General features: G+C 34.7%; 1 protein-coding gene across 23 annotated transcripts in view; it reads right to left on the bottom strand.

Annotated features, from left to right (window-relative positions):
• The window catches only part of LOC105835668 (ankyrin-3), a 111,065-nt gene that overhangs the window by 72,450 nt on the left and 14,747 nt on the right, over nt 1–23,868 (bottom strand). For all 23 annotated transcript variants that reach the window (XR_004964263.1, XR_004964264.1, XR_004964261.1 and 20 more), the window contains exons 3-8: nt 1,681–1,782; nt 1,392–1,524; nt 969–1,132; nt 529–684; nt 287–415; nt 13–210 (exon numbers count right to left, since the gene is read on the bottom strand). Coding sequence is in view for 19 of the 23 variants with exons in the window: in XM_036290586.1 (XP_036146479.1) it covers nt 13–210; nt 287–415; nt 529–684; nt 969–1,132; nt 1,392–1,524; nt 1,681–1,782 (882 nt within the window). In the remaining 4 variants the exon portion in view is untranslated. The remainder of the gene's footprint in view (nt 1–12; nt 211–286; nt 416–528; nt 685–968; nt 1,133–1,391; nt 1,525–1,680; nt 1,783–23,868) is intronic.

Here is a 23,868-nt window from a genome sequence, read left to right as displayed (position 1 = left end):
GCTGATTCATACCTTCGTTTTTGAGCCAATGGGTGCCCCCTTTTCGATGAGAATGTCAACTACTTCGTGATGGCCGGACCTGGCCGCGCAGTGCAGAGGAGTTAGACCATCTCTCGTTTTCGCTTCGATGTTTGCTCCCTTGCTCATGAGGAGATTAACCATCTTAATCTTACCCCATTTCGCCGCCACGTGCATTGGTGTGATATTGTGCTGAAATTATAAGAAGAGAAAATGTTCAGAACTTGAATGTTTTGTTGATTCTTCTTTCTCCACAAAAATTACATACCTTTGCCGCAAAATTAATATCTGCGCCTTTCTCATAAAGCAAGGAAGCGATTCGGTCGTTGCCATAATGTGCGGCTATGTGAAGCGGCGTAAAACCGCTTTTCGATGTTACATCGGGATTATGATCATTCTGTAATGAGAGGAAAATTAAAGAAATTATACGTCAACGTAAATTTCCATCTGTTACTATTTTAGCGTCATATGAAATACGAGACGTAATAAGATGAATAAACGATAACTCACTAGTAAAAGTAGAGTAGCCGCCTTGCAGTCGTCTTTCTTAGCGGCGATGTGTAGAGCAGGCAGTCGAACTTTACCACGTGTGTCATTTTCTAATAGAACGGCTACTACCTTGTCGTGACCTTGTTGCATAGCCACCGCCAATGGAGTGAAACCGTCCTGTATAAGAAGAAAAAATGTATTATTTTATATATTATATACATTAATATACATTTTTTACATATTAATATATTCATTATTTTCTCAATTCTCAATTTTATTTTTCAGATAAATTATTATTTGATAATAATTCACTTGTGTGTGTGTATGTGTGTGTGTGTATGCGCACGCGCGTGCATACACACAACACACACACAAGTAAATATATTACAATGTATATATGTGTATAAAATTTGATGACAAGACATGTCGACTAATGAAATAGAGCAGCATTTCAAACGAACCTCGGTGGCCAATGTTTGATTTGCACCCTTGCTGAGGAGGAACTTGACCACCGAGTCGTGGTTCTCCTGAGCAGCCATGTACAGAGGCGTGAACCCATTTTGCGATTGTGCGTTTACAGAAGCACCTCGTGCTACCAGCAATTGTACAACCTCCTCTTGTCCAGCTGAAACAAGATATCAGTGTCACGTGAATTATTCGTGTCGCAGAAAGAAGCTCTCGCGACGCGAGATATCGGAAACTTTGCAGGAGACGTAACGTTTATTTAAAATCATTCGCGTCCTTGTCCCGTATGCATTTAACGAGCGACGAGATTCATATGAAAAGAGATAGAACAAGAGAGAGAGAGAGAGAGAGAGAGAGAGAGAGAGAGAGAGAGAGAGAGAGAAAGAGAGGGAGAGATACGAGAATGCGTATGTGCTTACCAAGCGAAGCTATGTGTAATGCCGTGTTTCCCTTTTTGGTAGCGGCGTCCACAATTGCGCCGCGATTTAGGAGTTTTCTCACGATTTCCAAGTGGCCGTCCTTAGCTGCCAGATGCAAAGCGTTTAAGCCATTCTGTAATATATAAAATGTATATTATTCATAAAATTTATATTATGTAAAATTCATATACTCGTAAAGAAAGGGAAGCTTCTCGAGATTCAAACATATATTCATACGGTTATGCGTTATGCTAAAATCTGCCAGAAAAGCGACAGATTGATAACTTACGGCATTAGAAGCGTTAATATCTACTCCGGATTCCAAGTATTCCAAGACTTTCTCGAGTTGTCCAGCACGAGCTGCCCGCAAAAATGCAGTACTAGGATCACTCTGAAAAAAAAAGAATAAAATATAAATCACTTTATATTTAAATTATTCGCATAAAATTTAAGAAACCTTCATGTTTTCTCGCATTCGCATTTTTCATTCTTTATATTATCTTTTTTTCATTAATCAAAATTAAATATGCTTGATTAAATATCCTTGTTAAATAAATAAATAAATTTAAATATTACTACATGTACATCCGAATATAGGAGTGATATTCATTCAAGGTCTTATTGTGTAAATTCCTCCATCCTTTTTTTTTTTTTTTTTTTTTTTGAAGATTCTCAGGTTCAGTAGATTTCTTATTTTCAATTTTATCTCACTGATATTTCAAATATTAAAAAAAACTTATTTTCTGTATAAGTCTACGTTTCTTTTACATATATTTGTAAAAAAATTGAATTTTAAAAACAGTCGCGCAAAACATGATATTTCTGAACTAAATCCTCATAAATTTTCCAATCAAAATATACTATTTTTTGGAAGAAAATGGAATTAAATTCTATTAAATCAGATTGTAGAAACCTTTTTTTATATGAAAATCTATTTATCGTAATGTTCATGTGCCGACAGTGCAACCTTAAGGTATACAGTGAATCGAAGTTTATCGTGTTTCTTTTGATACTCTTGGCGCATTTCTGCAATGCGACATAATTAGTTCGTTTATAGGAATGCAAGAATAGGTAGGTGTAGAGTTCTCTACATGCTAACACACTTCTAGGAATTAATTAGGTATAATTAGGTATCCACCACGCGAGAGAGAAAAAGAGGAAGAGAGAGATTCATCCCACGTACGTTATAACATATAATAGATGTTAAAACTTTTTTTCAAAAAAACACAAGCGCGCTTTGAAAACATATTCAAATTTATTTCTTTTTTCTAAAGATCAAGGATTACTATAATAAAGTCTGATAGTTAATTAATTCTTAAAAACACATTTGTTAATTTCGTGAATAATTCCATATTCTTATAGAAAAACAAGAATAATTTCAAATTATTACAATTAGTATAATAAAATTGTTAACAAAACAGAAAAAAGTACTCTTATTTCTTTTCGGTTTTTTAAATCACTTTTTAAAAAATTTTCCTGACTAAAATCTAAAAGATTTAAAGCAAATCTTAAAGATTTAAATAAAAATACACTTTTATTTCTCGGAAACTAAACATTGTACTGTATTAATAAATGCTGATAAAAACATAATCTGCTTAAATAATTAAAGAAATAAAAATCCATAGGTTATGCACTTGTGGCTTTTTTCTATATAAAATCTGCAAAAAACAAATTCTTTAAAACCGAAAATAAAATTTGCATAATTTTCTTTTAAAAGTTGCACAGTTAAACAATAATAAATATATTATTAATTAATATTAGATTAGTGTATATGTATGTTTATAGTTTTCTAAAACTGTTTATATTTTTTCTGTCGTTTTTCTCGTAATATACAAAATATAAAACCATTCTGGAACGTACATAAATCGTAAACTTCTCAGTATGATAAGACTCTTTTCAGTGTACATTTCAGTTTTCAAAGTTTTATTTTTAGCTTTTGTTTAAAAAATATTATACAAAAACAAAGTGGTATGTCAACGTTGGATCTTATTCTAATTTCAATTCTATCTAAGTCATCTATAGCATGGATTGCATTATATATTTGTTTCGTGTACATACAATTGATCAAGTGACTTGATTTTCTTATTTAATATGCGAATATTTTGTTTTTGTACATTGTTTATTGAGATTTAATTATCTCGCTAAAACATTGTTTTTTAATTAAAAATGTTTTACCTTGACATTTCATAATTTTAAAATATTCAATAATAATAAATTATACGTGAAATAAAGATAAAATATCTCTTGCGAATATTTTGTTTTTGTACATTGTTTATTGAGATTTAATTATCTCACTAAAATATTATGTTTTTCATTTAAAATGTTTTACCTTGACATTATATAATTTTAAAACGTTCAGCAATAATAAATTGTACATGAAATAAAGATAAAATATCTCTTGCAATAAATTTGTCGTAAAAAAATGCATGATTACTGGTAATATTGTAAATATTTTGTTTAACTTTTTTACAATCTTACTGTAATTTGCGAAACGTTATTAACACACATATCTCTACAAAAGTTAAGATAAGATTTTTGTTCTTAACTATGTCGATTAATGACTTTCTGAAAATTGCTCATTGTAAAAAGTTAAGAAAAAAATATTTACAATACTTTTCTAAATAATTTAAAAAATGTTGTTTAAAATAATTTGTAAAGAATTTTCCTTCGTATATTAAATATATATTTATATGTAAAAATGTGCGTATGTCTCGGTTTATTCACCAAATATTTACTTTCGTCTCGGTATCCTTATTAATCGTTAATGACAACTGACATTAATTCCAGGAAGCAGGCGGCTCGTATTGACCGGCTTATTTCGGACCGCACAACATGGATTAGTAATTAACTACATTTAGAGCGTGGAGCGTCACGCAGTCTGTAACGATTAGAACTGACAGAAATCCGGCTCCCCCTGTTCGTTCTGTGGCTCCCACCCTTGAGTCGACCCCTTTTTCCTGCGTTTTAACCCTCGTGTTCGGGACCAGCGAAAGATACATACCAATGTATATACCCCCGCGTCGCCACAATTTGTAACTGGTTCTACAGGATATTGCTGAGCCACCGGATGTGCCCTTTTAACTGCAGCTTCTTTTCGACCACTTTAATAGACCATTTATTACCCTTCCAACCTATTGTGCACGTTCATAGCTACATCTCGAATTAAAATTCTACTTTGTATACCAATGCAAGTTGAAATTGACTGAAAAATATGACGTTCCCATTAATCTTCCCGCCCTTCGAGCTTATTTCGAGCTGAAAGCTCTCGTTTTTCGTGGACGCCCGAATGTTTTGCCCGCCGAGAAAGACTCCAAATTGACCAAAAAATCTACAGTGAAAATAACGTCCGACGATTTTGAAAACATCCTGTACAAGCCGAGACATACTGACTAGTTCACTCGCGGGATGAAAGCCAAGTCAAGCCCGAGTCAATGGACCTAAAGCAACCACACGTTCTGCTCGCGCAGAAGACAATAAATATCAGAATTGTTACAATCTCCAACTAGTCGGTCACGTAAATATCCTCCGGTGGCACGTCGCGGCAGAAACTACGTCGGTGTAACAAACGCAAATATTTGTAGCATGCAGCTGCAAAAGCCTCACAATTGTAAGCCCGTAAAATGCAGAGGGCAAGAATAAATTCGCTCAAGTTGCGAAATGATATACAGCTTTTTGGTATACGTCATATAAAAAATCTTTTTTGTACTAATAATTTGAATTTTTCTCACAATAAGAGTAATAATTTTGTTAAACATTTTAAAGGAGAAGACGAATTTAAGAATCGACTTTAGACGGTCCATAATTTGCATCGGAATTATGGAAAGAATTTTATTCCTTTTTACGTGCTATATATTTCTATATATAAATATTGTATATATTCTGATATCTGTTCCTTTACACACATATTTAATATATCTGATATATACATATGCATTCAAATAATTTCTTTTTTTGTGGATTTCGTAGATTCGTACGAGGCATGTAAAATTATAAGTAGAACATCTTATAAATGATGCAGGCGAAGCGGGCCTTTTTACGTTTCGTGGTAGTTAACTGCGGAAAACAATATCTTGAGTATCAGTATGATTGTCGCGACCGTTACATAAAATATTGCGTGCAGGAACGACTGCAAACCGCAGCTCTGTATGCGCGGTGGGAGTTGTAACGGTGAACCTATACCGTGCCGCGCTGCACGACCGTAGGTGGTTTTACTGAGACGCAAACGTTTTATCGCCATGCGCTCGGAGCACACGCCTGACGATAAATCGATAGTTAGTTCTTCGCTGCTCTTGCGCTCGCATACGCTACTTCCCCCGTCGCTTTTTTACTAGTGTCGAGTGCAATTTATACGCAAAATGCCACCTTTTTATTTTAAATATTGCCCGATCGCTCCAGGCTATTAGGAGATCGTTACTTCAAAGAGTATCAATAAATAATTAATCGATAGAACTTTATTTGACTTGTTGGTTTTTCGCGCTGGAAAACGTGCACAAATACGATAATTTGATGTTTTAGTTAAAATAACAAAAAAAAAAAAAAAAAAAAAAACGAGAAGTGTTCGTGTAATTTTGTCTGCTAAAAGGCTTAAATTCGAAACAATCTTGTATTGCATACTGCGTGTTTTTTTTTTGCTATAACAATTTTAGAAGGATCGTGATTTTTATTACATTTAATTAAAATTTGTATGGCGAGCGGTAGGCGAGAACCTACCGTACGTCGTGTAACGTTGATCTGAGATTTTCGAGAAAACAAGGCGTCAAGGCGGTATCGAGTTACGTACGTTTAATTCCAGAGTATCTTATTTCGCTTACTCTTACAAGAGCGATTTATTTGTTAGACTTTGATACGCCAGGGAGAAATTAGAAATGCAAATAAAGTTTACGTTGCGATGGTCATTATCGTGTCTAATCTCGTCGAATTAAACTCGCTCACGTAAATAAAGCGACTGCTTTTTACCGGTCAGACAAAGCGCGAATCGACTGTCGCGATCTGACGTGTCGTGTCGACTTGCTGGCGCGACATTTTTTTCTGAATAGTCAACAAGCACGACGATACCTCTCGTATAAATAAATCTCTGTTGCATTCATTCAACGCGTATACCTGATCCACGATAGGGAGAATGTTGAATAATAAATGCACAATACGTGCTCCACCTCATATGCTTTTAGATGCATTAGAAAAATTTTCTAAATTAAGATCACGCTCCCCGAATCTGAATCAGTAAAATCTTACTGATTTCCAGTGCTGTGCTATGTTAAATTTGTAGTATCAAATTTTACTAAATTTGAATTATTTTTAATTATTCCTACAAATCGCCATTGCTCCTACTCAATCGTTAATTTATTTATAACAATATCAATCGACGGGGTTAAATTTAGCTCAAAAAATAAATGTTGAATTTGACTCAAATTTAGTTTAATGTTTATTAGGCGCACATGCGTTAACGTAAACGCTGCTTTGAAAGTAAACCATATCAATCACAAAAATAGATTGATTAGATGAAGTTGTCCCTTTAACTATATGTTTTATAATAAAATAACAAAAAAATGTATGGAAATTAAAAATACAAACAACAAAATGTTATTTAACTGAAAAAGAATTTATTTAAATTTAATTCTTTAATATTTAATTAAGTGTATTTATAACTGTATTTATTTGTGATTACTCGCAGTCTTTTTCACAGTAATTCTAAATAAGATGAAATGCTTTGATCGAAATCAGTGTGTTATCATTGAAAAACGATGCATATGTCACTGATTGATGCAGTTATAGGTATAGTACTAAAGTCAGACTGTTCACTGTGTTTAAATAATACACTGATTCAGATTTGGAGAACAGAGAGCAAGAGAAAAGTAGAAAATGGAATAGATACTTTACGATTTGCGTATTGAGCTCTCTAACAAATAACGTAGCAGACGTAGCCTTAAAAAAAAGAAGAGTAAAAAAAAGAATATTAAAAGCGCATTTTTTACAGTCTGCTTTCATAATGGAGCGTTACGTCACTACCTGAGATATTTATGTTAAACGTATCTCATCAGCAATACTAATTTCTTTATCGTTTATCTAAGAAAAACCCCTAGTAATATTTATAGCGATTCAGTAGAGTACGTGCACGTGATACAAGGTGGCGAACTCGTGACAACCTGTATACGAGGATGGAGAAAGCACTGGCTATATTTGATCCTCGTTGGTTACGCAGAAGCTTACGAATGTGTACACGAGTATACGTAAGGGAATCTGCTTCACGCAAACTGCACCGGCATGTCTTAAATAATTCAGACCGTTAGTTCCTCGTGCAAAAGAAAGGTGTTCCCTTCCGCGTCCGTTTTCCTTCCATTCTTACTGTGATCTCGCACTTTCTTTCAAAACGGGGAAAACCTTCCACCATGTCAGTTTCCATTGATGTAAAAAAAAAAAGAAAAAGAAATGCCACAGTAAAAAAAAGATTATCCAGAAGAAAAGAATTCTATTATATAGTAAAAAAATTACAGGTGCTACTGTATACTCAATTTAAGAGCAATCAAACGTTGCTGTCATATAATCAATTATTTGAATATTATATTTAAATATTAGATACAATAAAATCTGTGTTGTTAACAAATAACGAATAATTTTGTTCATAGACATAGATAAATTCACTGCCAATATCAATTAAATAATACAATAATAATAATATACAGTAAATAATTTTATACACAAAAAAATTTTGTTAACAAATCTTAACAAAAGTGTTACGATTTAAAAATTAATTAGTACAGTTGAGAAAATCAACTGTATAACGCAGTGTATTGTTAAAATTGTAAAACTATTTAAATAATTATCTATGTGAAGAAATAATTTATTATCTTTTCTCTATTTAGATTATTAAAATATATATTATCTCCATCTTAAATAAAAAAATGTTACCTCTTTTAAATTATCTAAACTAATGTAGCAAGTTTAATATGCACCATACGAGCTTAAAGACAAGGAAAAATAAGTCTTTTTTAGATTTAACACCTCTCTAAAATTATTGTATTAAAAAATTACAAAATGTATTTTATTTATGATATTGTAATTTATTAGTAATTTGAATGATACAAGATTTAGAAAGAAACGATTTAAGCACATTTTTATTTTAATTTTTGTCTGATGCTCAATTCATTATATCTATTTTATTTAAAATAAATTAAATTGGATGACAGAAGATTACATGGAGATTATATATACATGAAGCTCTCTATATTCTTAAAATCATATAAATAAAAAATATATATTTTTTTTTATTTAGATACATTTAAAATTAAATCATTTATGTTTTGGATACATTTTTTACATATAATTGATCTTCTAGATAGTTTTAAGTTACCTAAGAACAATACTGATGATACAATCAAAATTTCTTCGATAACTTTTATTTTCTATTAAATATACATAGACTCGTGTAAAAAAGGTAAACTTCCATTTATAGTGCGTTACGTAAATCGACATACTTTTCTTTAAAAGGTATAAATTAAAAGGAAACTTGTATTTGTACGCACAGCGCTCATCGACTTTCAGAAATTGAAAGCGATCTACTTTGATAAAATGTCTCGTGAGTCTCTCTGTTGTTTTCATAAATTCGCAAGGCTTGACAATAATTATCTACGAATAAACATTTAACAAAGTATACAGTCAATTCCACAAGAGTGTATATACTATATCTACAAGAAAGTTCAATGAAGAATTTAAAAAAGTATGTACTATTTTGAAATACAGTTAATAACCTATTTTATTATTGTCTAAATCATTTACACTTCTATTGTTATTCATTATAATATAATTAGTCATTACCTGGGCATGCTTTTTATTAGCTTTTTAATGTAACTGAGAAAAGCAACTTCCATATTTATCGGATTTGATAGCATAACTGCTTAAGGTTACACACACATACATGTTTTCTCATAAATTTTCGCATCAGGAAACTGTCAGTCAGCATATAATGGCATTTTTCGAGCTTCCAGACGATAAAACTAATCAAAAACATGGTTAGACTTTAATGTTAGGCCATAATTCATTAAATATATTTAAAAATAATATATACTTTAAAAAATTCCCAATTTTTGTAGATATGGCGTATAAGGTCTTATAAGACAGACCGTACTGCTCGAATTTCTTTCGTGTGAGCATGAGCAAATACAATTAAGGTATTTCTTCGTTGCTTCTTATTCGAGACGCGCGAATGCACTTAAGAAATTGTTGCGTGCATGCGGTGCACGCCGAAAGTGCCTAAAGTGCTCTAAAGGCATCAATTATACGTCAATTACATAACGTGACAGATAAATTCATTATATCAAAGAGATGTGATCTCGGCCTCCTCTCTTCGCATTTTTTTTACTTTCAATCTTGAAATAAAGATCTAATTACTAAAATATATTTTTGATTATTTATTAGTTGTAAATGCTAAATGTTATTAAAGTAATCATTAAATTGTTCAATTGTCACATAATTATGATTATCGAAAAGAATAAAAAGATCACGGAATACGAGGGAACAGAAGCCTTTAGTGCTAAGACAACTTTCATGGTATCTTCTTTCTTGCAACCGCCGTTGTAATTAAACGACAGTTTTTTTGAGAGACAAATACATGTTATTTTTCACGAGTACATATCTGGAATTGTGGTTTTCCAGGCACGAGCGTCTCAGTGATCTCGGTTGCGGTTTTCTCGACGAGCCAGACTGGAGAATCCGTTGCAGGCAATAGACTACACGCAAGTGTACTCACTTCACTTGCTGTCTGGACAGGGACGCTTTGAGGGCTTCCGGGGCCCTTTAGGGAGCGCAAAAGGAGTCGCTAAACATAGAACCATCGGGGAAAGGAGGGAGGGGGAGAGAGAGAGAGAGAGACCGCGCACCCCATCAATTCCTGTGGCAATTTATAACACTTGGCCTCTTATTTTAAACGTTTAAAAAAAGCACTCTGCTCTGTGATGCGTTGGTGTTGAATTATTTATAGTCGCATTTAAAAAAGGAGATTTTTTTTCCCTTTCCGTGTTATGCAACATTGAACATTCGAAGAATGGCAATGTATGAAAAAGAATCTATCGGAAAAAGAATAGATCGCCATCTATGTATTAAACGAAACGAACAATGATCCCGCACGCGAACCGGCTGAAACGAGGAAGGGCGGGGAATAATTCAACGGACAACTCGACCTGGGTCGTTAACCGAGCGGTAACGGCGCGGTCGCGCAGGCAGACCGCGACAAAGTTTAGAATTTACGTCGTGGCTGACATTACATCCCTCGCGTCGTTTCCGTTTTTTTCTGAAAAACTGAATCTTCGACGTCGCAATTCGAAGTACTTCCGGCTCGCAAGTATACGGCGCTCCGATAGAGTGGCGTTCGTTATCGATTAGCCGGATGGGGTGACAAAGGGCTTCCTCTCGTCCTGATTCTCTCGTCGAGCGACTTTCGATGCGGCAAGAAAGAGCACATTGGTCGCAATTGAGCGTAATGGCTATGCGCTCGCCTGCAATTTCTGGCGGTGAATCAAGCTAACTATAGCCGCGCCATGTGCCAAACTAACTAGAATACCTTCGGACAACGTGGTCGCGATAGTAGTCGTTCACTCTCACGAGCAAAACAAAAGCGGGAATTGGTGCTCGCGATCGTCCGCCCATGATAAAAGAAGTTCTACGCTTGAGAACTCTCGGCCCGAGTCAGAATGCTGCGCGGGAGGAAAGACCAGCGAGGACCGACGGTCGCGCGAATTCGGACTCGTCGTTGCATCAAGCCAGCACGGGCGGAACCCGCTTCGCGCGGGCTGAATCGGAACCCGAAATGCGAAATCACACGGTTCAATCCTCCGATAATAATTTCGGAATCGCACCGTCACGGTCCGTTCTTTACCGTAGCCGTGATAGTGCAGCCGCGAGGGCAACGACCTAAGCGCGGGGATCAACGGACCTCGTACAGGTATCACACTTTTTCCCTTTCACAAAGCATCCTTGCAACGGTCCCAACGGACGCCACAAAAGCCTTCGGTTGAAAAACCCGTGACTGCATTTAAGCTATCGCCGACATACAATAGATCATTAACCCCCGGCACGTAGCCTCTTAATAAAGAATTGCATAAAAAGAGAAAGATAAAAGGGAGAGAATGGGGATTTCGAGAAATTGAATTCTTCAGGAGGGTCGCTAGAGAAAGAGAGAAAAAACTACCCGCAATCTCGAGGGAAGGAAGGATTAATATCGCGAGAGCGCCGTTGAAGGCCGTTGCTCGTATAAAAGATTAACAAAATAACAAAATAACAAAATTTAAGAAAAGAAGTAAAGCGTCCTTATCGGGTCTCGCAAGAATTAGAAATCTTATAAAACGTGTTGCAGACAACATTTGATTTGAACATAGTTACTTCGTTGAAGCTTTGTCGAGAAGAACAGACAGTGCGAGTGCGATCTTTAATATTAATTTGTATTTTAACAAGGTTCAATTTCGTCGAACAGTACTCCTGCTAACGAAGGCTGCTGGGTTCCGTTCCCATCAAGGCTTGTAGGCGATTAGTCAAAGGGAAGTCTTATCTAGGCGGTAACGACGATATGCTTTGCGCAAAGGACAGCAATTAGAGCCACGACAATGACAAAACGGGGCCGAGTTCATTGACTGGTTAAAGATGTTGGTTTGATAGAGGAAGGATAATAAGCGGCGAAAGAAGAGAAGCGACGCCACGAGAAAGGAAGGAAGACGAGGGAAGGAAGAAGAACGCGGAGCGTAGCGCAAGCGTCGAAGCGTAACCGGTCGAACGACGTGTTCGCGTTTTCCGATCAATGAAATATCAACGTCGGAAAAATTCCGGCTCGGTTAATATCATCGTGGAATGGAAAATGCTCGACGATGAGATATACACGCGCAAAAGAACATTATGTCTTTTTTAGATCGCGTAATCTGGGATAAATTTATACCTGACGTATGACGCTGTCTCCTCCCAGAACGCTGCCGCTCGTAATTGAAATTCCTGCGCGGTTCGCTCGCTGTATTACGTTAAGCGGGATGAATGCAAGGATGAACTAAATCTGTAAATCTCGGCTGTCCGAAAAGGGAGCCAATCTCAAACGCTTATAAAAATGTCACTTACGTAGATGTTTGATAATTTGTCACGTCAAATAATCGTCGTGAAGCTTCTCGCTCATGCACTGTTCAGATATAGCCTTATGTTCAGGACGTTTTAATAATAGAGAGAATATTCCACTCTCTCGATAAAAGCCATTCTCCGTTTTCCACAAAAATAGCCGCTAATAATGTTAGAAACCTATCTCAGAATAATTATTCTATAATACGGAATAAGAAGACTTCAACCTGCCTCATAGTGGACTATAATTTATTTTCCTCGCTGCACTCGTGGCAGGACATTTATTCAGAAATGCTATTAATCACGCGGTGATAAACAAACGGGAAATGAATTTCGCGAGATATTAACGATTTCCCCTCGTTACACCGTCGCCGTAGATGTCAGGCATGGAAACGGATGCAAGCGGTGGCTGGCGCTAGGCGAGCGATCAGGCAATTAGCGGTTGCGATAATAATGACGGAGTAGCGATATAACAATCTCAGCTAAGTAGTCTAGACTTAACCGGCCGTTTACTGCATTAAGAGCAGCGGTTACGCCGGATCAATCGGCCGTTAACTCGTGAATCGGCGTGCAAAATCGATAATTGATGATATCAAATATCGTTTCGGACACGTTGCGCGTTATGGATTGCGATTAGGCTGTTAATCAATTGCCAAGCAATCAATTAGAACTCAACTTGCGTAAAAAATATAAGTTGATGTCGTTTGTGCGCACAATGCGCCGAAAAATCAATATTCGCATTATTAGGAGAGAAATATTTAATTACATAAATGCAATTGCTGAAGATTAGTTACGATTATAAGGGCATTACATGAGAGTATTGCTTTTTCGAAATGATTTTAGTCATATGATGAGAGATGTCCCTCTGCCACGCTCTGGACATTGATGTCTCGACCCATCAACACCGATGATTAATGACAATTTGCATCGGTCACTGGCCGAGGGAGAATTCGAAGATTCTGATCGACTCGGCAACTTAATCTATACGTCGTTAAGCAACTTCGAAAGACGTTAGTCGTCAGACGTCTCATCGTTTATGGGGGGGGGGGATTCGTACTTTAGCAGTGAATTCAAGTACACCGTAATGAAACGAGTATTGGGAACATTTATCCTTGCATGCAGCCGCGATAATTATCCTACAAGAAAAGAGAGAAGCTGTAAGAAAAAGAGAAGCGACGGAATCGTTAAATATTCTTGGTTACTGGTAAAAACATTTTTTACTAGCGCGCGTTTTTAACGCCAGAGAAATATAATGTCTGTCAAGGGAACAATATTGTTCGGCAAGCGCGATCGCGTCGAAATGTAGTTGTGAATGTAGTTAAATCTATTTTCATTGTCACTCATCGCTTTTCTGAAACAGTACAGTGGAAAACTCCCGCCGTACTTGTTCCAGTTCGATTTTCGGTTTCTTTCTCAGCAAAAAAAAAAAAAAGTCGGCAGGAAGTGTCAGTCGTGATCGATGTTGCTTACGAACTATCGTTCCCAATCGCCAGGAATATCGGCAACGCGCGCGCGGCCCGTGTACCGCGGTTGGAGAACCGGCGGTTCTACGTTTAGCCGAGACATCAACTCGCAACACGCACGCGGCACGCTGGACATAACAGTTAAAAATAACGTCAAGGTGCGAAACGCACGACGCCGGGGTTCCGGCCTGGATGAACAAAACCAGAGAGTTCTCGGATTCGCCCGTGTAGCCCAATACTCAGATACATGCGACATCGTACGACAGCACGTTGTGATTCTCAACGTGAAAGAAATGTCTGACATGAAATTGAGAATATTATTAAATTTTAGTGGGTCATTGAAATCATTTACGTCTGCCGAAAACACACGAGAAACACATAAAATACACGAGAAAACCGAAACGTTATTAGATTCATTGGATGCAATCCCCCCGAGCTTATACTGGAGATGCCAGAATTTTTTGTATTGATGAAATAATATTACGGATATAGCGATATTATCTTGACAGATAATGAAAGATTTTCTGAGATACATACTCACGTTAGAAGTAATTAACATTCAATTCGTTTTGCAATAGCAAAAACATCAGTATCGTATATTGTATAGAGTAAAACCAAATAATAGGCTACTAATATGGAATAAGAGGATATTTTTTAAAGAAAGCACTGCATTTAGATGAAAATTGTTACAATTGTTGTAAAACTACTGTAATAAACAGCGAACTTTGTGCAACATTTTTCTTCTGTACAAATACTTATTTATTTTCATTAGTTCTTTCTAGAGATAGCGCAGTATTGTCTTAAGCGCGTTCCTACAAGCTCAAAGTAAATTCTTTAATGTATATATATTTCATAACGCTTTCAGTTATATGAATAATGTTATGCTTTTAATTGTAATTCTTAACATTTTATCGACATGGAAAAATTTTGCCACATCGAAATGTTCAAATAATATAAAATACTTCAAAAATAGAGAATATAGAATACATTGTATTTTAATTCTTTATAAAAAAATTTATATTTCATAAATTTTATATATTTTATATTTATTTCTCATATTTAAATTATTTTTGCTTTTAGCAAACTATAATTTCAAATACAAGTAAATAAAGTTTTTGTTCTCGTTGTGACACACACACACACACACACACACACACACACACACACACACACACACACACATTATTTTAAATGTTCATTTTTTACATAATAACTTAATAATTTAATATTTGATTTTATTTTTTACATGCCATTTTTGTACAGGAAAAAATATGTCAACTACATTTAATTGCATTTTGATTAATTTATAAAAATAAACAGGTTTACATTTTATTTCTTGTGTTATTCATTACTGTTCCTAAAATTTAATCTGTGTTACATATTATATTCTATTTTTGGACTCCTCTCCTTCATTTTCTCACCTTTTTGTTAACACTAAAATTGAATTTAAGTTTTGGAGACTTTCATTAATTAGACATTATAACTAAAATGTTTCTTAACAGTTGTGCATAAATTAAAACTCTTAGTATACATTTACGTCAAAGTAATGTTAATTAAAAAATTGGTATTCTGTTACCTGCCTTTATTCTAATTTTAATGAAACAAGAAATGCGATTAAAAGTGTTAAAGTTCAAAAATATTCTTAGACGTTACTATATGTGCACAGACTCTCTGTTGGTTCCCTTAAAAAGTGAAGCTGCAAGAACTCTTCCCCTCTTCTCATATCCGTATCCTCAGCAGCTGCAATTAAATCTGTTTTTCGCTGGGAATACTTCTGCAACGCGGTTCCCGCGTGTCCTGCCGGGAGACAAAACTTCCCACGGGCGAGTTTAACATCTTGATTTTGTGATCGCATTGCCGATAGAATTTCGCGTTACCAACCAACGACCGCTTTAGCGCGACGTACCAGCTGTTGGAGCACTACTCATGCACATAGCGTCCTTGTGTTAAAAATATTAGACGTAAAAGGAAAATCTCGCGATAAATAGTTCACGGCGAAAGAGAATATAAGAGATGCGTAAAAAAATATAGTATCCAATAAAATAAAGATAGCTACAGCGTATAATATGCACGCGAAAAAAAAGAACGACACATTATACTATGGTAACGTAATTAAATAACGTTTGCTTTTTTTAAATCACAAGCATGATGGGCCGAGTTAAGTATAACAATTTGCTCTGACAATGAGAACAATCGATATCCAAATCATTATTCAGGTGTTATCTGGTTCACGAGCGATCTAATAATGACTAGAAATAAATTGTGCACGCGGCTATACTTAAAAGTATCTGAGATTTAAATGGAATTTGATCTGATATTTCCAAAAATATATCCTCAATAGGACGTCTTCTTCTTCTTTTTTTTTTTCATTTAATTTTCTTAACGTTTCTCTTCCGTCTTTTCCTGGCTTTTATTTTTTTCATTAGAGCCACAGCTCTCATAATCGCAGCATTATACGCGACCAATAAAAAGATGCGCAATCAAGAATAATTATACTCATCACTCAACCTAACATAGCGTTACTTCATCTCTCCCTCCCCTCTGGACGAATGAAAATTACTCCCCCCCTCCCCCCTTCCATCGTTTGCCCGTGCGTGTATTGTGCATAAACCGGCCTTATGTAATCGCCGCGTATTACGGCCGGCAAATGACATCACGTCCCGCGTTACAAGCGTTGAGGTCATCAGGTGCCGCGACTCGGCCGATACTGAAGACTTTTTTTTTACAGCCGTCTTGTCACGTATACTCAAGATGACGACGTGTACACGCAGGTAGATTACGTTTCTCTGTAAAACGAATACTTAGCCTTAGTCTATGTCGAGGCTAAGCGCGAGAGCGCGATGATTATTCCATACCTTGTTCTCGTTGACGGCTTTTTCTTGTCTTACTTAAAAGTAGAGTAAACTAAAGAATGGAGATAGATTTTAAATGCATGAAAATAGCACAAATACATGAAATTTAAATACGTGTTACATATTTTAATACATATTTTGCATAATAAATTTGTGCAATACCGATTTGCATGACATTCTGCAATAATATCGAAATGTGATAAATGGAATTATTATTGTAAGGTCTTAAAAATAACTTGTTTGAAAGTTAGTAAATATATATTTATATGAAATACTAAAAATTTCAGTAGAAGAAGTAATGCTACGATTGTGATGCCATGAAAAGGATATTTGGCTCCGCGTAGTTGAAGTATGAAAATTCTGTTTACTCCCTCAAGCAATTTTGGCTACGGGCCAGATATCAATAGAATGCGTTAGCAGTTCGCCATTGTAAGAAAAACATCGGATGATGCAGAGAAAAGTACGTACTTCGGCGTAGCAGCCATTAATCAAACGAATTGACGCCTCAGTATCAAACATATAATTGGCAGATATTTTGATGGGTTTCTTTTGAGTAAACGAATTAAATATTTATTAACAGAAAAATTGAAGCATCCCTCTCCAAAAGTGTGCAATAAAAATTTCACATTTTATATGATGTATCTTTTGCTTGTATTGCATAGCTGTTTGACATGTATTTTGTAGTATTTCCTCGTAAACATTATTACAATTGTAGATATTAAGGATAAATTTATATAGTAGGCAATATATGTCGTTGTATATGCCTATTCATATCTCTTCATATCCTGTTTCACTTATTTATAGAAATACTAATTATTACCTTCAAACACAAATACGCAAGCGCATATTATCGATAATCATATTTCTATAAAAATGTAAATTTTTTACATGTATTTTATATGTGTATTGAATTATTAATAATTTCTTAAATATTAAGTAAAACATTGTTAAATTCGTAATGTCGAATTGTACCCAATTTGAATCATTTTAAATAATTCTTTATAAATCGTCACTGCTCCTCTTAATATGTTCATTTAATTAAAACAGTAAAATTAAATAAGTTAACTCAAGAAATAAATTTGACTCTCTCTTAAATTTATAGTTTATAATTTAGGGGCACATACGTTAATATGAACGTCGAAAACTAAACATTTCAGCCATAGAAATGAATTGATTAGATACAGTTATTCTTTTAACTGCATGTTAAAATAATAAATAAATTTTGATACACATAGAAATTTAAAATAGTAAACTGTTACTTAACACAAGGGATTGATTTAAATTTAATTTTTTTAATGTTTAACAGTGAAGCGCGTTTGCTTCATTTTACTTGAAATAAAGCAAATCGAAAGAAGATGGCATGTCGGATAAGATAACACTTTCGTAATTCTTATTTATGCATAAATTGTGTTAATGATACATTCGATTATAATTATCAAGGTAAATTGAAAAAATATTACATCATACGTATTTGAAATAAACAAATTTAGGACACAAGACAACCGGTTGTTCGATCGGTATGTCGCTGCGTCCCAATTTTCACTACGAGTAAGGCAAATGCACTTGTGACTCATCCACATCGTCATCGTGAAAAGTATATAGCCGTGTTTTAATGCCCGAAACATGTTTCGGCGCGATGAAGTGACAAACATCCCCTAAGAGAGAAAAGTGCTTCTTTCGCGAAGGTTACGCGAAAATATCTTCTGTTAGTCAAGTTTTACGGAAGTCTCTTAGTAACAAGGCAACTTTCGAGGTCGCCTGTGAGAAACTAGGACGTTTAAAAATTATTACCTTTAATACTATGTTAATATGGCGCTATGCATTATTATTCAGTAACAGAACAAATATTTATAATATTAAAAAAGTATTGTCCCGATCTTATATTTTATCAAACAACATGTAATATTATAGATACAAATCTAGTCAATAACATATAAGATAATCTTTTAACAAATTTTGTTTTATTAATGTAATGACGTAATACAAGCCTAAAATCTTTTTCCGTCTTCGACGAGATTCAATTAATTGCCGAGACAAGAATGCAGTTTGCACTCATGTCGCTATTAACGACATCTCTTCGAGCTGTTAACGAACAGTATGTCTATATATATTAATGTCAAACGGTTGAACCCTGAACCTGTTATTAAACCCTGTCAGATTATAATATCAGATTTTAAACAATCTTTAATTGTATCTCCCGCGATGTATAGATTTTAATGCGCCATTTGTTACGGAGAATTAAGCGCGACGGAAATAGCTCCAAAGACGATGAAAATGCGTATAGTGATTTTAACGATGTAACGCTGCTGTTAATTAACGATAGATCGTCATTCTTCGCACCGCCTGTGCTTATCGCAGTATATGTAGCGTGTAATAATAGCAATCCATTGTTAAGATTAGAAGAAGAAGGGGGAAAACTGCATTTTCCTTTAATATCTTTATCATCAAAAATTTCAAATAATAAACAAAAATTCAGTTTTTTAGATTTTTAAATAAGAGTACAAAAAATATGCTTTTTAAATCGAAATCTGTAAAATTTTATTAATTTGCAGTGCTATCCTTACAACATGATTATCAATAATTATAATATTCGTTGCCTTTCAATGATAATAGAAAATGATAATAGAAAAAACTGATTTAAAAAATAATACAGTAGAAAAATATCAATTTTATTGAAAAACAAGAGAGAAAAAGAGAAAAGCAATTATTTGAATTTAATATTTTATTTATTAATTTTAGTAAGCACACACACACACACAGAATGGTTATTTTTAATATAAAATATTTTGTTTTATGTTTTTCTTAAAATATATTTATCACAAGTTTTATAGAAATATACATTATTATGTTATTATATTCAAAATAAAAATTTATACTCTTTCGAAGAATAATGTAAAATTTTATCAAAAAGTCAGAATAATAAGCAAATCAATTTTTTCTTTAACTTAATATTTTTTATTAAACTAGAATTTAAAATATATTTTAAATAAATTTAATGCTTATAATAAACTTATAACATTTACGATATTTATGATATTTACGAATATATATAGGGTGTCGTGTAAACCTTCCATCAACGTTTACAAGCAGGTAGAGCGCATTAAACTGAACAGAAAAGTCCTTTACCGTTTTGCAATTTTCGCAATAGTTAATAAGTTGTTTAATACACAGACACACAAAAAAAGTGGTTGGTCCGACGGACCAGACTAGCCAATCCTTATGTATTTTGACTCACTGAATTCAAATCCAAGGTCAGAATTGCTAAATTGACTCATTTTTTCCTAATTTCAAAAAGAAACATTACTTTTTTTGTGTACCTGTGTGTTCAATAACTCATTAACTATTGAGAAAATTGCAAAACGGTAAAAGACTTTTCTGTTCAGTTTAATGCGCTCTACCTGCTTGTAAACCTTGATGGAAGGTTTACACGACACCCTATATTAATATTATATAACTTATAAAATATTTAAAATAATATTTATTTAATTCAAGTATTTCGATGTGTACGCAGAAATGTATTTTAAGTAAATATTACTTATTTTAAGCAAATGAGTGTATTTATAAATTATCAAGAAAATATTTCTTATAAAACTGCTATTCAAAAATAGAAAATTAAAATTTAATTACTTGTCTTAGCACAAAAGAATTATATTTTTCTATATACTCTTATTGATCCGAATCAATGTATTATTATTAAAAGACAATGCATATATTATTCATGATTATTATAAGCATTGCAAATCAGATTATTTTTTAGTAATGCTGCATATGTGCGTGCGTGTGAAAGAGCTATATTACTGGAAACTCTGTTATCTATATTGCACTATTATTAGAAGCTGTTTCGAACTTTATTTATATCTTTGCTTACAATTTTCTTATATCCTTCAAAACATTTATCTACGCAAACGTGCACAGTTTATTGAGATAGTATTACTTATTGTATTACCTGTATCCGCGATATTTACTCAAACGATTTGAAAATTTAAAAACTTGAAAACGTTTGAAAAATTAGATAACGTTTATTTGCGTTGTACTAGCATGTAAATATGTGTCTCTCGATTGGTTATTCAATTACCCGTCAAAGTTCACTAAAACTAAAGGAAGAATTTGCGAATATTTTTGCAACGAAAAAATATATTTTAAAAAAACATCGCACTCTGGATAAAAGCAATTATACGGCGCAGTTTTGAAATTTAGTTCACGCTGCTATATTCAGCTGTAATACTGATTCCGCGATTTAGAGAGTGTATAATTGAAGTAAATAAAACAATTTTTCAAATTTATCGCGAACGATACGCAAGCTACGCACTAGAACAATAAAAGTAATCATTAATTTATTTTCTTTTTCCATTTACTCATATTATCCATAGATTGTACATTCTTCGTAGAGCCGTAACGTTGCAAAATAAATAATTCTGTAAAAAGTCAGAGAGGAAGAGTTACGAGAGTTGCCGCAAATTATTTAAGAGCAGGCCGATCCCTTCGCTTAGCCGTTTCTAATATCCGTATACATGACACCCAGCGTTATCCAGTAATCTCTTCATTGCCGGCAGCACGTCCTTTTCATTGGGGCTTAATTAAATGTACGCTCGGTATGCCGAGGAAAGGAAACGAGGGCGGCAGGGCCCTCGACTTCTCGGACTAAACGGAGGGGGCAAATGGAGAGCGCGGCCGAAAGGGTCGAGGTCGTCGATTACAACAGCGTGAACTAAATTTCAGGGTTGAGCTGTATAAATGCCTTCTATCCAGAGTGCGATCTCTTCTTTCATACATTTTTTTTTTGCGCCGCAAGAAGATTTGCATAAATTCCTCTTTTATTCTTATTGTCAGTGGATTCGCTACCATCGTACACTTCGACGAGTAAGAAGTAAGAAACGGAGAAAATACACAGACACGTCACTACTACCAGCGCAAATGAACGTATTCTAATTTTACTTTCAGTAAATATCGCGGTTATAAAGTATAATAAGTAATTCTATCTGAATAACTCTATCTGAGGAATATGCACGCCTGCGGAGATAAAAGTTTTCAAGGCTTCGGGAGAAATAAAAAATTGGTATAAATAAAGTTCGAAACGGCTTTTAATAATAATGTAATATAACAAAGTTTCCGGTAATATAGCTATTTCGTGCAACACGTATATATACATATCCTTAACATTTTTATTACATAAATAATCACTCTACAGTCCGTGTGGATATCTAGAGTACGTAACTGTCCCTGAACCACATGAAGAGAGGGAGATATCAAAATTGGAGTTGGAGACCGCGGAGGGAATTAAAATAATTGAGCACTTCCTGGTATTCGTGGCGTCAAGGGAAAAGGGGGGGGGAGGTGGGGGCGGGGGAGGAGAAGATAGAAAAGGAGAGGAAAATAGCGAGAAAAAGCGATCACGGCAGGGCAGGGCAGGGCACGGCGTTATACAGGTAGGCAGCAGCTAGGTAATAGATACACATAGTAGTAGATGTACATAGGTATATGTATATGCGGGACAGGCAAGATGGAGTCTTGGAGGCACGGGTCGATATGAGCGCGCGGCAGCGCTATTGCAGCAAACCGCCCCCTGTTCGCCTCCACGGCGGTCCCTGCTCGCTCCTCTTACCACCTTTGCAAAGACTTTCTATTGTCAACTCCCCCCCTTCCCCTTTCGTATTACCATTCAGCTACTATCAATGATATTATTATTATCGCTATCGGCGTCGTTGCGTGCGATCAATGCACGCATGTATTCAAGTTTAAAAAAAAACAAAAAACAAAAAAAACGCACTTTTGCGTCGAGCCGAAAGCAAGAGGATCGATTACAATCCAGAAACCGCGAAGAGAAAGCAAATTGTAATCGTAGTGCGTCGATGATACTTTTAATCGTTTGACAGTAATAATGTATATATTTTCTCTCTCTAATGAATATATACTTTTATCATAAATGTATTTCTCTCTAAATATTTTGGATTAAAATTATTTATGCACTGAGCGCAAATATTTATGCATTTAACTAATAAATGCATATATTAAATACATAAAATACTTGAACTCCAATTTAAATATTTATGTATTTAACTAAAATACTTGAATTGAAGAAATTTAATCAAGTTGAAAAATTGAGTCAAGTTTTTTCTCAATGTAAATATAAATAAACTCAATCACGCGCGGAGCCTGTTATTCGAATAATACGGTAGCGTTAAATAAATAATAACGAAATAAGAAATAACTGATAATCATCGTCACGTGAAATTTCTGATGTCGAATTCGATTCGATACGACCATCAAAACCGTTTTAATTCTCAACCGCAGCAAGAAACGGCGTCGACAATCCTGGCTTGAGTAAAAAGAATTAGGTAAACATTTTTAATGAATTCTCAGCGCGATTAGACGCTCGCTGCTTCATCATCGTGACTCAAGACTTACCTCGACGAGTCGAGATACAAAACTCGTTTTATATTAGCAGTTGACTTGTCGATGCGTTACAACACGAACGCATCAAACCGCGCTTTCCATTGTATCCGACTATCCGTTCGGATTGCGAGAGCTCTCTCGATACAACGCGAGGAACCAGCGCATAAATTAACGGCCCCTTTCGGTGATATTTCGTATACTGGTATTTCTCTCAATCCGTGACCTTTCAATTTCTCCGGTAATGACGTAATCCGGCCACGTGCGGGCGTGCGCGTACCGCGTATCTAACAAAAATAATCGGTGATGCGATCTTGGATGACACAAGAAGACGAAATTGACATTACCCGCGGTAATACGCGGGAGAACTTTCGTGTCAACAATGTTTAATTAAACCTCAGCCGTCACGGCAATAAAGCGTACGACAGTAAATCTTTTATCTGCATTTCTTGGAAAACAATAACATTCAGACAAATAAAGCCACGCTTTTATCACTGCATTCGTATATAATGTAAATCCAAATTGAATGAAAATTGAATTGTTACTCTCATGTGCTACAACTCTGAAGCAAATATTAACATCATTTATAAATGTGACATTAACGTGAAATGAAATGTTCCACAATCACGTTCCGTCTCTCAGTAATTTATTTCTAGGTCTACAATTACCAGGTTTTTTTTTCGAACA

Source organism: Monomorium pharaonis, chromosome 8 (genome assembly GCF_013373865.1).
Source record: "Monomorium pharaonis isolate MP-MQ-018 chromosome 8, ASM1337386v2, whole genome shotgun sequence".
Taxonomy (NCBI): Eukaryota; Metazoa; Arthropoda; class Insecta; order Hymenoptera; family Formicidae; genus Monomorium; species Monomorium pharaonis.
Note: the sequence above shows the minus strand (reverse complement) of the source record. Positions and strands in the feature narration are given on the sequence as shown.